The sequence below is a fragment of the Patiria miniata genome, unplaced genomic scaffold (genome assembly GCF_015706575.1).
Source record: "Patiria miniata isolate m_02_andy unplaced genomic scaffold, ASM1570657v1 HiC_scaffold_1, whole genome shotgun sequence".
In the NCBI taxonomy this organism is placed as follows: domain Eukaryota; kingdom Metazoa; phylum Echinodermata; class Asteroidea; order Valvatida; family Asterinidae; genus Patiria; species Patiria miniata.
The window spans coordinates 18,339,732-18,354,083 of record NW_024037047.1 but is presented as its reverse complement, the minus strand read 5'-3'; the positions used below and the strand labels follow the sequence as shown (position 1 = coordinate 18,354,083).

The 14,352-nt window shown below is 42.0% G+C and overlaps 1 protein-coding gene and 1 non-coding gene across 2 annotated transcripts; both read right to left on the bottom strand.

Annotated features, from left to right (window-relative positions):
- Window positions 1-782: 782 nt before the first annotated feature.
- LOC119724268 (FAD synthase-like) lies at window positions 783-13,344 on the bottom strand. The gene is made up of 12 exons (XM_038195246.1): window positions 13,153-13,344; window positions 12,110-12,204; window positions 10,888-11,011; window positions 10,329-10,444; window positions 9,368-9,508; window positions 8,159-8,310; window positions 6,759-6,847; window positions 5,961-6,186; window positions 5,308-5,406; window positions 4,501-4,622; window positions 3,527-3,668; window positions 783-1,698 (listed from the first exon to the last, which is right to left on the bottom strand). Exons 1-12 carry the CDS (start codon window positions 13,286-13,288, stop codon window positions 1,527-1,529), a joined length of 1,614 nt encoding a protein of 537 aa, XP_038051174.1. The 5' UTR covers window positions 13,289-13,344; the 3' UTR covers window positions 783-1,526.
- Window positions 5,593-5,665, bottom strand: Trnaa-ggc. Its single transcript has one exon. It is a non-coding gene; the product is annotated as a tRNA-Ala (tRNA).
- Window positions 13,345-14,352: the final 1,008 nt, after the last annotated feature.

The window sequence follows — 14,352 nt, the reverse complement described above, 5'->3', positions numbered from 1 at the left end:
TGCAATTTAGGTGAAATGTTCACACTTAAAATCCCATAAGATGTACTTCGTCCCATAAAAAAACAAAGGGCGGCAGTCGCTTCCCAAAAGTGGAGGACATACCTATTACGGCATGGAGCGGGCCCCGAAATTTTTTGGATTCTAGATGCTTAATCTGTGGTGCGATCCGAGGCAATTTCTGAGCACTCAAACCACTTTTGTGAGCAAAAGATCATCTTTTAAACATCATTTTTTTGAGTTTGGAGTCATTGAATCAGCTAATCAGCTACTATAGAATCATTATGTAGGCTACAATTTTTATTCGGGGATAGAAAAAGTGTGTGTGGGGGGGGGGGGGGGGGGGCGGGGGGGGGGGGGCAACGATATGATATCCGCCACTTAAAAAAAAAAAAGTGGGGGGAGGACTTGTCCCCCACCGATTGACGCCCATGAAAATGGAACGCGCCAAATATTTTGAACACATTCTTCAAATTTGGTCACTTTCTTTTTAACTCATCCTATAGTTGGTTCAACCGGTCACGGAAGATGAACCGGCACGTCAAATCAGTTCGTAGATCCAAAATACATGCCAAGAGTGCCGCCATTGTGACAATCGAGATGATCCACGCAAGTTGTGGTGTGCTTGCGGGACGTCTGGAGGTCCCGCAAATTTACGGGTGGTTTACGGGCACACGCAGATTTAAGGGGGCTTCGTGAATAACCCGCAAGTGCTTAAGTGAGGGTTGCGGGGAAGTTGCGCGCCCGCAAGCATTTACGGGTGCTTTGTGAATAAGGACCCAGAACTACAGCTGCGTATATACGGTCAGCTCCCACATAGTTGTAGAGGCTGATGACCTAGACAATGGGCTCCGTGCACAAGTACCCCCTCAACGGTAAGAAAGGGAGAGTTGGTGGAGACCACTGGGGGAGACATGCGAATGCATTGCAGACCATGCCTAATGCTCACGCGAAGACGCTATGGCTGTGTGCACATTCTGGGTAAAATTAGTCATGTGTGCTTTACATGCGTGAACCAGTATGCACACACAGGGTGTGTCCTAGGCCAAGTTCGCGCAAGGACTATAGTTGACCAATGGTTAACTAACGTTTGCCCGAACAAGTCGACGGTGGTTGACTACGCTAGTCGACTATTTGGAACCAGCCTACTGGGGCTGGTTGCTTCGCTGGTAACCAATAGCCGCGCGCAGGCGTAAGGTACGTCACAAATCAAGCACTAGTCGACTAATGGTCCTTGCCCGAACTTGGCTCACGCTGTCCTCCATGCTCTGGATAGAGTTAAAAAGGCGCCCTCTCTTGTTGGGGCACGGAGCCCATAGCTGTAGAGACAAATGATCAAATGATGCAGCCAGTTGTCGATACAATAGCACCCCCGAGTCAGATTATGTCCAACCCACTTCCAATCTCTGACAGTCAGTACATTCCAGGCTGTGAGAGGTCGGTCAACAACATTTGTAGTCACACCTGCAACCCCTCCTCCCCCCCCCCCCCAATCCAATTAGTCTGGCGATGCCCACGTTTGAGTTCCGTCACTGAGTTTGGTTATCCAAACTTTGGCTCACGGAGCGTTTTCGTCCTGTTCGCTCGTCCGTACCGTCTTGCAGCATGTAGGCCGGGTGGTAACACACCTCCCCTCTGCTGTTGATATAGCGGAGCGCGGGGTTGGGGTCAGTACCCTCCTTGCTGCCCACGGAGGTGTAGCTGCCAAGCCAAAACAAAGACCAAGAATAATACCTTCGTTAACGCTGCTGGTCAGAAAAACCTTTTGCAGGAACGCGTTAAGTAATTTTTTACATACTCCAAAAGTTGTGGCGGGGTCACAAAATTTCATATTTCACAAGTTTCTCATTCAAACATGGCCAAATTTGATGAGAGCCCCTTTAGCCAGAGTTGACCGTTTCACAGCAGATAGTTGAGTGAATTTTGACCCTCATAGGGCTCGTTCAATGACGGCCATCTCTGTAGGAGAACTGCAACTGCGTATTTTACGCAATCAAGCACGCATTGCGCAGTGTTGAAAATGTTCCAAACACGCGCGCTTGTTGCTCGAAATGTGTTCGACATACGACGCAGCCAATGTGAGTTATGCAAGTTGACGCTCAAAATGACGATGCGCGTGGATGGTCTGTAGGAAATGACGTCATTTGAACGAGACCTATTGTAACATGTACTGCAAACTGTAGTACGGTCCTGGAACCATGCATGGAAAATGCTAAACCAACGCTGAGGATTAAAGGTAGAGTCCATCATTTGTAATTTGTGCATTTTGTTCGTTTGAAGCAACAAAAGAGTTCAAAATCTAATGAAGGATACTGAGCAACTAACCTGATGAAGTTTCAGCTAAGCTTCAGCTGTACATTCCGAGAAAAACAGCATTCTAAGATCTCAATTTCAAATCAAAAGTTGCTGAATCATGTTTTGAATTGTTTTGAATTGCAACTATACGCGACGTCGCGCACTGATCCGACAAATTATAACAACCGCGCGCGCGTGTGCGTCGTTCGAATACTTGTGCGCGCTGCGCTGAATAACAAAACGAACTACTAATTTAAATTTTCCTACGGTGCTTCTTAAGAATCACCGTTGGAAATGCCTTCTTTCGTTGATTACTTCAAAATGACAGCTTCCCAGAAAGAATAATTTCACAGGGAGTTTAGTCTCCTTACTATCTTTCAACCAAGTTAGTTTTTCAACAATAATTACGCCAGTTACTTTTCGGATGGCTGCAAATGATGGACTCTACCTTTAACCAAACTCATATTGCAGTTTTGCTAGAAGTCTTCCTGAATCCTCAAAAATCCTCCAATTTGCAGGAATCCTATGGTACATCTTTGAACCTACAAAATTTCAAGGATCACCAAGTCCAACGTAAAATAACAGTAACTGGGCTCTACAATTAAAAATTATGTGCAATCGTCCAAAACCACCCAGTGGAGCTTGAAGAACCTGAGAAGTTTGGGGTTCAAAACCCACACGATCACTTACAATTGCCTTGAAACCCCCAAGCCATTTGGTTCAGCATATAGAATCATTTGCTTTTCATGCACTTTGTTTGTTTCCAACAATACCATCACTCAAAATCCAAAGCAGAATGTTCAAAACCTAAATTGTTGTTCAAGAAAACAGTAAAACACCATGCCCAACCTTTTGATCACAAAACACGATTTTGTCAATAGATGTAGCACTTTTTGTTTCCCAAAATCAGTCAACTGACTGATCATTGGAAATCACCTACTTTCTTGATTTTTTCGAAATGACAGCAAGCCAGACGGAATAATTTCACAGGGTGTTTAGTACCAGTACGATCTTTAATCCAAGTAAGCTTTTGGATAATTATATATGGAAGGTTACTTTTGGGATAAATGCAAATGATCCTATGTGCCTTTACCTCCAACCTTCTTCTCTCAATCTTCAGCCTCAATGTTACTTTTTTAAATGAGCGGGATTCAAACTTTATGCATATTGGGTGTTTTTGTATCACTTTCAATTTGCGCACTGTATTTCTTTCAGGCCAGACTTTGATTCTCACCCTTTGTCGTAGATTCGACAGTAAGGCACAAAGAGTGTCCGCAGGAATTCCCAGACGTCGTGGTAACTCCACTGTAGCATGGGGTTGACTCTCATGTACTGTGGCCAGTCACTGTCTGTCATTGCGAAGGCACCTAGACTGTCTGTCAGAGGAAAACAGAAACCAGAGTCATGTTGGGGTAGTGATACGTTCCTCATCTTCTAACTCCGTGGCTCTGGTTCAAAATCCCATCCTTCAATATTATTAAGGAGCAAGTTAGATTGAGGACAATTGGTTGATATCGATTCATGACATCTGTAAATCAGTGTGCCAATATTTAAGAACACACTTCTGTAGTCACGTGATCGAACGTCATCGTTTGACTCCTCAGTCTTCATATAAAGTGCACTTACGTCAGTCCCAGGTAAAGAAACAAGATTTCCAATGAACTGTGACAAAGGCATTCCGTTGTCATTTTTCATCCAATTAATTGTGATTTGACTTGTGATTGACTTGTGAGGATATGTGCTTGACATGTGATCGACATGTGATTGACTTGTGGTTAACATGTGACTGACTTGTGGTTAACATGTGACTGACTTGTAACTGTTTTGTAATTGACTTGTGATAGCGTCCTCCACAGTTTCTTAATGAAGTCCATATACCTGCATACGGGTCGGACTGTCTCCTTCCAAATCACAATTAATTGTGATTTTGCTTGTAATTGACTTGTGAGGACATTTGCTTGACTTGTCGGACTGTCTCGTTCCAAATCACATTAAATTAAGATTTGGCTTGTGATTGACTTGTGAGGACATGTGCTTGACTTGTGATTGACATGTGATTGACTTGTGATTGACTTGTGGTTAACATGTGACTGACTTGTGGTTAACATGTGACTGACTTGGGACTGACTTGTAATTGACTTGTGATTTGACTCGATAACAACTTTGCTAAAGCACCCTCCACTGTGAGTTTCTTAAAGGAGTCCATACCTGCATACGGGTCAGACTGCCTCGTTCCCATGAAGACGGCTTGTATCTGTGGATTCTGCTGCTTGAGAACTCCCAAGGCTTTCTTGATAGGACCCGTCACCCGTAGGACTTTCAAATTATACCTGAAACAATAAGTACAGAAGACAAAAAGGAATTTCTGCCATCTATGGACAATTCCATAGGATAGTGCCTTCCAAGAAACCCCCCCCAAAAAAAATTGAAAATACCATCTAGCCAACTGAAATTTTCCTATCTGTAGTGATAGACATTTTTGCTCAAAGTCCTTACTATTTAGCAAAACATTTCCTTAATTTTCCAACCTTCTAATTCTTTAAGTAAATTGCCCAGTCCCTTTCTGGTTTTTTTTGCTGCGGACAGCTGCAGCTCAACTAGTCACTGTGTCTCTCCGTTAGTCCCTACATTAGCTAGTTCGTTAGTTAGTTAGTTAGTAACAAACGTTCCGCAGAGCTGCAGCTCAATGAAAGGTGATAATCCGGGGGACAATAGCCGCATGCCTGCTGCATAGCAGCTCTCGAGATCTCATTCATAGACAACGGCCACGCAAAGTGCACGCAAAGAAACATTCCACGCAAAGTGCAACACAAATTCGTTGGGAGTTCGCAGCTTTGGAGATCATATCGAGCTTGTTTTCAGAAAAAACGCATTAAGCAAACACATTGACAAAGTTCCGGACTGTTCTGGCTGGGCCCGAAATCTCAGTTAGTAGTGCGTCGTTAATGTTGTTGCCATATTCTGGAGGTTAAAGGTTCAAATCCCACTCCATTGAATGTTTTTATTCAGACCCACCTTTGGACTGATTCTGTGATGAACGTCTCTAGTTCTGGAAACGAGCGTTTGGTGTCGACGTACAAAATCTGTAAAGGCTCCTCCTGCTTGGGAAATTTCCTAAATGGAGAAATAGAAAACCCCAAAACCAATTTAACAGAGAAACGATATCAAAATACGCCAACATTTGATGTCTGGTTTTATGATATTCTCAGGACTGTGCAGCCTAGCTACTATTAACTTTAATAAACAACAAGGGAAACTGAGTAGCTGCATTATAATTATTCTAAAGTTGAACACAGAAATTGACTGGAGCGGGGTTTGAACCTGCGACCTCCGGATTGCCGTTCCGGTGCTCTACCAACTGAGCTATCCAGCCCTACGTTGGTAGTTTCTCATTTTGTCAATGTCTTTGTTTAAGGGGGCTAGTCAGAAGCCAACATAGGGCTGGATAGCTCAGTTGGTAGAGCACCGGAACGGCAATCCGGAGGTTGCTGGTTCAAACCCCACTCCAGTCAATTTCTTTGTTCAACTTTTAAAATCAGTGTTAATTTACATGGGAATAGGGGGGCCAATTATTATTCAAAATACACAGAATGTATTGTAGGTTTCCTGATCACTGTTGGATTTGGAAAATTTAGAAATCCGAGTGGATTTTCTTTCAAAGTATGTACCTTTTTATGACAGCGTAAACGAGGTGCAGTAACGCAGTGCAATCCTTCCCGCCATTGAAACCAAGACAAATGGATGACAGTGGATACTTGTCAAGTGCCTCCTCAATTATCCTCACTGAGGGGCCAACGAAGCACGCTAACTGTGCTGATTCAGGGGCCACCAGGAGCTGCTGTAACCGCTGAGCTGAGTTGCCAGCTGGGTCCTTTTCATAACTGACGATAAATTCTGCAAATGAATGGCACGATTGAAATTAATCTCTTACTAGTGCTTGTAAAAGAGCAAATAAATTGACAGATTGGGAGATGGCCAAAATAGGGCTTGATAGCTAAGACAATTAGTGGAGCCTTCTGGAGACAACTTGTTCAAATCCTGCTAGTTTTTGTTTTGTTCATTAAAAAAAATTGGTTAATCTTAAAAATATTCCTTGTAGTAGTGAAAACAAGTTTGTCTTAAAACACGGCCGATGGGTGGACAACTTGATGACGTGGAGTGGTCTCTCAGTTAATGAACTAAAGGCTACTGCACTGCGGAGAACCCAAATTCAACATCACACGTCACCGCCTATTCGTAGAAGCAGGCGCCAACGGGCCAAAAAGCTCTCGGCGATATGATATATGATCTTCACAGAAGCTCATCAAAACTGGACTGTGGTTTCAAAGAAAAACTATGACAATGCTGTTTTTTACTATGTGGGAAGGGGTAGATAATTAGGAATAATTCTGAGAAGAAATCACAAGATTCTAGAAGGGTATAACATGTCTCTTTTTTTTACCCTCAGAGTGGATGTAGAGGCTCACCTTTTGGCAGCATTTGAAGGAGTTCTCTGTGCGCTTTGTCCACCGTTTCCTTGCTGTTTGTTTCTAACGTCAGCTTCACTTTGAAATAGCTGGGAAAAGTCAAACATGAACGATAACACAGATGGGCAATTCAGGCGATTCCCAATGCAGAGCGCCACCAAGAGTTTGCCATGGAGAGTCCATTATTCAAGTTCACGGTCGACAAAGCACGGCCCATTTGAATGAGTGCCAGTAGACAACTTGAGCTATTTTTGCTATAGATTGGGGCACAACGTTCTGTCGCCTTACAAAAAACACCATATTGACAAAAAGAAAAGAAAAGGGCAACTTGAAACATGTAACCGAATCATATGATTACGAAAGCACTGACAGGAAAAACTAAGCATTTCAAATGTCCCGCGCTGTGAATTTGTCGACCATCTCCCACAATGCACTGGGAAAAATGAACTTTCCGTGGAATACTCTCGGTGGCGTACTGCATTCTGAATCGCCCGAATTCCAGCCTAATGTAATGCCCATGACAGGGCTTTTAAGAGCTTGGCGAATACACCTGAAAATGTATTTTTCAAACCTTATACATCCATCGTCTAGTAATGGTCAAGGAGATTACAGACTAGGAGTTTGGATCATTTCTCTGAATCATTAATTAGATATCATGGTTAACTGGCTCTGTCACAGACATATCACTTCCTTTCATTATGATGAAATTGCCCAGTTCAAAAAATGACACATACCAAAAGGATTGCATGGGATTTGTAGGTGCATGTCATAACTCAGAACAGTCTGGATGCACAATTGAAAAGGTTCATCCTAAACCCTCCAAGAACCAAAAAAAAATACACCAGATTTTGGATGGTTTGCAGGATTTAGGAGGGTAGAGCCCGGTCACTTTTACTTTAAATGGGGCTCGATGCAACTTGAAACTTGGTAGATACATAGAGTGTGCCATTGGGTTCCAGCACAGTGGAGGATTTTGTAGGATTGAGGAAGGTAGACCCCAGCCATTATTACTTTACATGGAGCTTGATGCAACTTGAAACTTGGTAGTTACAAAGAGTGTGCCATTGGGTTCCTGCACAGCGGAGGATTTTGTAGGATTGAGGAAGGTAGAGAGCCCAGCCACTATTTCTTTACATGGAGCTTGATGCTCCTTGAAACTTGGTAGGTACAAAGAGTGTGCCATTGGGTTCCTGCACAGCGGAGGATTTTGTAGGATTGAGGAAGGTAGAGAGCCCAGCCACTATTACTTTACATGGGGCTTGATGCTCATTGAAACTTGGTAGGTACAAAGAGTGTGCCATTGGGTTCCTGCACAGTGGAGGATTTGTAAAGATTCAGGAGGATTCCTTTCCAAATTGCCGAAGAATTATGTTTTAAGTTTGATACTTTTTGCCACTCACCTGTGATCTATTTCGGGATAGGAACCAAGTAGCACCGTGTCCTTGTACGTAGCATTGAAGTTGTTTAGAATATCTGCCACGTCCATTTCTGAACGGTTCATGTAGATCTCTCGCATGTGGAATGACGATTCTAAATGCTGGAATAACTCTTTCTGTGGACCAATGAGAAACCAGTCATCTAGATTAGTCCTTTCCGGGATCTCAAGTATCTTGAGATATGAGGTGGTACTGTAGGGATCAAGTCAATTGTGATTCAATAGCAACACAGATTGACCAAGGAATGCTCAGCGAGTAGTTGTGACCTGCCATATCATAATGAGGAATAACCCCCACATTTGACTTTTTAAGTTACATACATGTTAAAGTGCAAATCATTGGCTTTCCAATGATACCAAATTTATTTCTGTATTCCAAAAATATGCAGCAGAAACTTCGACAGTGTTCCGCCGAACTTCACCGACCTCAATTCGAGAAAAACAACTTTAAAAAAAATAAATAAAATAAATGCATTGTGCCATCAACGGCAGTGAAAAATGTTCTTCAGTTTGTCCACTTTTGGTGTTTTTATTTTCTAACAAAAATGCATAGTGTGAATCTTGGATACCTTATTCAGAAAACAAGACTTTAATGTAAAGCCAAAGAGAATTGCACTACATATTTTGACCTTGTATGGCAGGACTGTGGTCTAGTGGTTAGGGTTTGTGACTCATGATCAAAGGGTCAGGGATTCGAATCCAGCTGCTGACCGTATGTTGTGTCTTTGGGCAAGCCACTTCACCCCCACTTGCCTCTCTCCACCCAGGAGTTTAAATGGGTACTGGCATTAGCTGGGGAGTATCCTGCGATGGACTGGCATCCCATCCAGGGGGAGTAGAAATATTCTCAGTCGTTTCATGCCACTGAAACTGGAGATAAACAGCGGCCTGATGGGCCACATTGGCTCGTGACAAACTTTACTTTGTCCGAATTTGGACCCATACAAGTCATCAGGGTCCTCCAAGTCAGGCAACTAAAAAACTCTCCTGAAACCAAAGCTGGAGACAAGCCCAGGTTTCAAAAATGTCCATGGTACAAGTGGCTAAGACTGAAGCCCCATCCAAATTCCTTATCTAGGGCTATTGTCTTTAACCATTACAACTACATGGGACATAGCCGTAGCTCCAGACATCTGACACGGTCTGAGTCTCCTGACTCAGAACATGGACTCACCTTGAGTGACATGAACGCTCGCCTGAGTAGCTTGGGTATTCCAGGGAAGACGTAAACATTGCGGACACAGACCAGTGGGTATGGGTTGGGCTCGCCTGTCTTTTGGTTTATTCCGTATACCAACCTCGCTGACTTGGGAACCTTGGCAGGGAATGAAAAAAAGCAAGACTGCATAAGTTTTGGAAGTTAACTTTTTAGCAAACAATTAAAATTTGCTTTGAGTTAAACAGATTTTTGGAAAATATTAGTGTAAAAAATGCAAATATTTTTGGGGCCAGGTAGTTATTTGATCTAAACTGAATATTTAGTTCAACACTGTTTAAATTCTTATCAGAAATTGAGTTAAGTTGCCATATTTGTTAGTATTTTTCTGTTTAAGCAATTATTTTTTAAGGTAACTCCCCCAACCAACAGAACCCTCCCTGCTTAGGCCTAAACTGTTGCCACTGGTCTGCTAGTGTAACTTTCTGTAATGGTAGACAGTAACACTTGACTGAGACTTGGTTTAGGGCCTGTCTCAATTCATATCCGGGACGAGTTCTGGAAAATTGCGGACATTGTATCGGGTATAAGTTGCATGATTCTGAACAACTTCCCCGCAATCTTCCCACAATGAAGTTATCAGTATTGGTGAGTCAAGCAGTTGCTGATGAAATTTCCCCGGAACATGTCCGGGGCAAATGCAGAGCTTCTTCCAGACAAAGTGAATGATTCTACCTGCAACTTGTCTGGAAGTTGTCCTGGATATGAATTGGTCCCTTAGCCAGAGCTCAAATGAGAGTCTTCACAAGTCAATCACAAGTCACCTAGTCAATAGTCAAGTCACAAGCTATTCACATAAACTGTGACAGCATTCCATCATCATTTATCCCCAGTTACTTCTGAGCTGACTTGCCTTTTGAACTTACAACTGACTTGGAATTGACTTGTAACTGATTCAATTAAACCTGGTTTCTCTCACATGAGCCATTTTCAATTCCGGCGAGTCCAGTTCTTTGTCCTTGCCAAAGTAATGTCTGCAAAGCTTGACCAGCTCAGGATGGGCGTGGATGGGTTCATCAAATGCCTTGGCAACCCCTGAAAAATACAAACATCTATTAGACCCTTTGAGCCTCTCCAATAAGTTTTACAACTTCAATATTTTAATTTTGTTTTAAATCAAATACAAATACATGTACATCAATGATGAGGTTGCAGAGCGTCACTACTTGATGAACAGTGTTATTTTTGAGACAACATTCCACTTTGGTCCATGTATAATTCTGATTTAAGTAAAAGCTGAATATCAAGTTTTTTAGCACATGTGCAACCGTTTCCTGAATGCATGGTGGTTCCCAAAGGACGTATATTTTGAAAAATGAAAACACAAGTGTTCAGAGGTTCGAGACGCGACCTCGATCCGTCTAAGTATTTGGGATTTCATCCCTGCCCTTTCAGGGTTAAAGTTTATAACCAAATTTTATAGTGTTGCTTTTTCTTTTGAGCACTTGGGTACTTGTTACGGTCCACATTGTTGTTACCTTCAAATGTGATGTCATCATGTGTCGGTCCAATGCCCCCTGACGTCAAGACGTGTGTGTAGGAGGACGAGAACTTGGCAATCTCATCTGCAATGGTTGGTAGGTCATCACCAATGACCAAGACCTGCAAAGAATATGAGATCATGTGATCAGCCCCATCCATTCCAGACACAACACTAAACTCTTGCAAACCCTGTAAAATCCGCCAGGATGTTTACAAGGTTTTTGTTGGGTGGGATTGAGGATGGTAGAGTCCAGACTGGGACCGAGAGTGCATAAAAACGTGCAAAATTACAACTGACGTTTTTTTACTCACCATTTGGCTAATTAATGCCCACACAACACATACATCAAAATGCTATAGTTGCAAGCATGTCACCTGCGAAATATGAGACCTTAAATCCAATTTTAAGGCAAGTTTTTGGCAGTTCAAAAACCATCCACGTCATTCTCCATGCTCTAGAAATGTATGTCTGATTCCCAAGGTATCCTGGGTAGGTGCAGGAAGAGCCTTGCAGCTTACTTGTTTTTTAATCGATGGCCAAATGAACATAGCGCCCTCTGTTAAAAAATGAAACATTTTGCATTCACTCAGATCAACAAGAGGGCGCTGTTTTATCTACACTATGAAAATGTTATAGCTGAGGAGTCTTTTTGCACAATGCATTGCAGTACACATCAACGTGATGTCTCACGTTTGGATTTCGATATCTCTCTGCAAAATTAGAATTAAAAGCTGAATTTTTGGTGATGCAATGCTCACAACAGCAACTTTGCGAGGCAGAAGTTTCGGGGATTATTGAAGAAACTGTAGTGAGTAAGAAGCTTGCAAATTTGATTCACACTGGTTTTGTTATGCAGCACAAACTTTTGCACGATATGGATACCTTAAGTTTTGGGACTCTCATACACAGTATTGAGAGTCCCAAATTTTCGGACTAGGTAGAGTCCAGCTGCTACCTGAATATAAGGCCAGGTAAAAAAAACAAAATAAAGCAGCATCTCTGGCATGCCTGCTTCCTTTTCCCATCTGCTTCCTTTTTTTTTTTGCAATTCTATTCTAACCTTCCCAAATCCTCCAAAATTCTCTTTGCAAAATGGAGGATTTTGCAGGATTGAGGCTATATGGCAAAGATGCTATGGTCTATATGGCAGTTAGACCAGACGAGAAACATTTTTTACTTGGTCTTAACTGTTGGGACGACATTATAATGATGCTTACCCTTTCAACTTTGACCCCGAGGTCATACAGCTCCTTGCACAGGAAGTAAGAGTTTGTGTCCTGGGTGTGACCTTTCAGGATCTCGTCTCCGATAACTGTCATACAATGAAAAAAAATGACTCATTTTGCAATTGAGCGTTAACCATGTTAGCTTAGGAAAAACTAACTTGAGTATTAAACATCCAGCTGACATGCTCATCAGGAATTCACATACATGTACATGTGACGCTAGAGACAAAACTACGTTGTAAAAGTGAGATCTTAAGAGACCCTGAAAAAAATGGCCTCAAAAAAATGGTCCTTTTTCCCTTTATTATCCCAACCCAGATTGCATTTCCATACCTCAACGCCAATGGCCTGTACTGTGTACATGCAGAATGTACTACTGACCGGACGGCTGTTGGATGTCCTACTCAGCATAAATAATCAAGGAATAATCTGATTGGCTGATCGACACAAGCACACAATAACAACAACACAGCCACGACAGTGCGGCACTGGATGGTTTTCTGAAGATGCCACCATCAATATTTTTCATATTTTTGTAACTGTTGTTCTGTTTCAAGTCGATAAATATTAGCTTCGTGAATGAATGCTGCGTGGTTATGAGGTATGTAAATACTATCTGGGTCTACAAAATGGTCCTTTTTCCCTCTTATCATGTCTCTTTTTTTAGGGTCTCTTTAAGATCTCACTTTTACAACGTAGTTCTGTCTCCAGCATTACATGTGAAATTCTGATGAGCATGTCACTTGTCAGATGGATGTTACTCAAGCTAAGCCTAAGGGAAAACAGTTTACAAACATGACAAGTAAAATGACACATGAATGAGTAAGCACTGCTTTCACCAATATGTGTAAGGCCAAATCTTTGGGGCTTAATTATGGATTGCAACTTAAGCTTCTTCTTGTAAGGGTTGACAAGTTGACATATAATTTTGCCGCTATGCCACGCCCCCCGATCCGCCCAATATAAAACATGCGTATGCATGTCCGGAAACTGGACAACCATTCGCTACTATCTCATTTCCTTTTAGAACTCACTTAAAATACCAGCAGTTTGCCTGGAATTGTTGGCCATTGCAAGTCCACTCATTCTATCTGCTTGGAGTTGGTTTGACAGCACTGTTAGGCGGCGCAAACTGGCGGATTGTCTAAAAAGCCGAGCGAACGAATACATTACGATACAAAATGCATGTTTTGTTACATCAGGCTGGTTCAACGATGCATTCGCCGCAAACATCCATTACACAGCCCTTGCAATTAACGCAAAGAGACAGGGAACCATACGCTTAACAGCAATAATGAAGGGCGACCTCACTTGGCACACCAGATCTAAGGCACACTCTGTTTGGGTGTGAAACATTTCTCTTTGATTGACGTCAATATAAAAAAAAATGGGGGGGGGGGGGTAGAAAAGAAAACGAAAGAGAAAATTACTCGGATAATCACGATGTGCAGCTAGAGCACCGAGTTTTAATTTGTTTTCACATATTCTGGTTATTTCATAATTATTATAATTATACAAACGCATGGCGCCTTGCTTTTATTACTTAGCCAATCAAAGAGATATGTTTTAATTAAAACTATAGGTTTTCCCGGCTATTTTAAAACATTTATCATTCAAATTCACCGATATATTGAAATTCGTCCAGCGACACCGATTTAGTGCACTTCCAATGTTTAATTTCGTCTTTTGTCAATTAAAATTTAGTTCAAGCAAATTCAGAAAATGAGCACACGTTTTCGTCTCGTCTACGCCAAACCTTATTAATGTTATTCAGAAATCAACTTCGTCTAATGCAACACAATTTAATCATAATTTTGATCAATCTCATCATACGTCATTGTGACAACTTAAGTTGAAGGCAGATAATAAGTATAATTATCCACTATTATAATATGGAATTTTGCGTCGGGGTGATATAAATCAAATTAGGTTTTGCCCTTCACCGACGTTTAAACACTGTATACTCAGTGTGTTACCTCCCGAGTGAAAGTTGGAAAAAATCACTCGGGTGGGACTCGAACCCACGACCTCCTGCTTTCTAGTGCAGATGTCTTACCACTCGACCACCGAGCTAACGGGATCGATTGGCCGGTTCGAATCTGATGTACATAGCAGATTAGGTTTTGCCCTTCACCTTAGGTTTTGCCTTTTTTCCAACTTTCACTCGGGAGGTAACACACTGAGTATACAGTGTTTAAACGTCGGTGAAGGGCAAAACCTAATTTGATTTATAT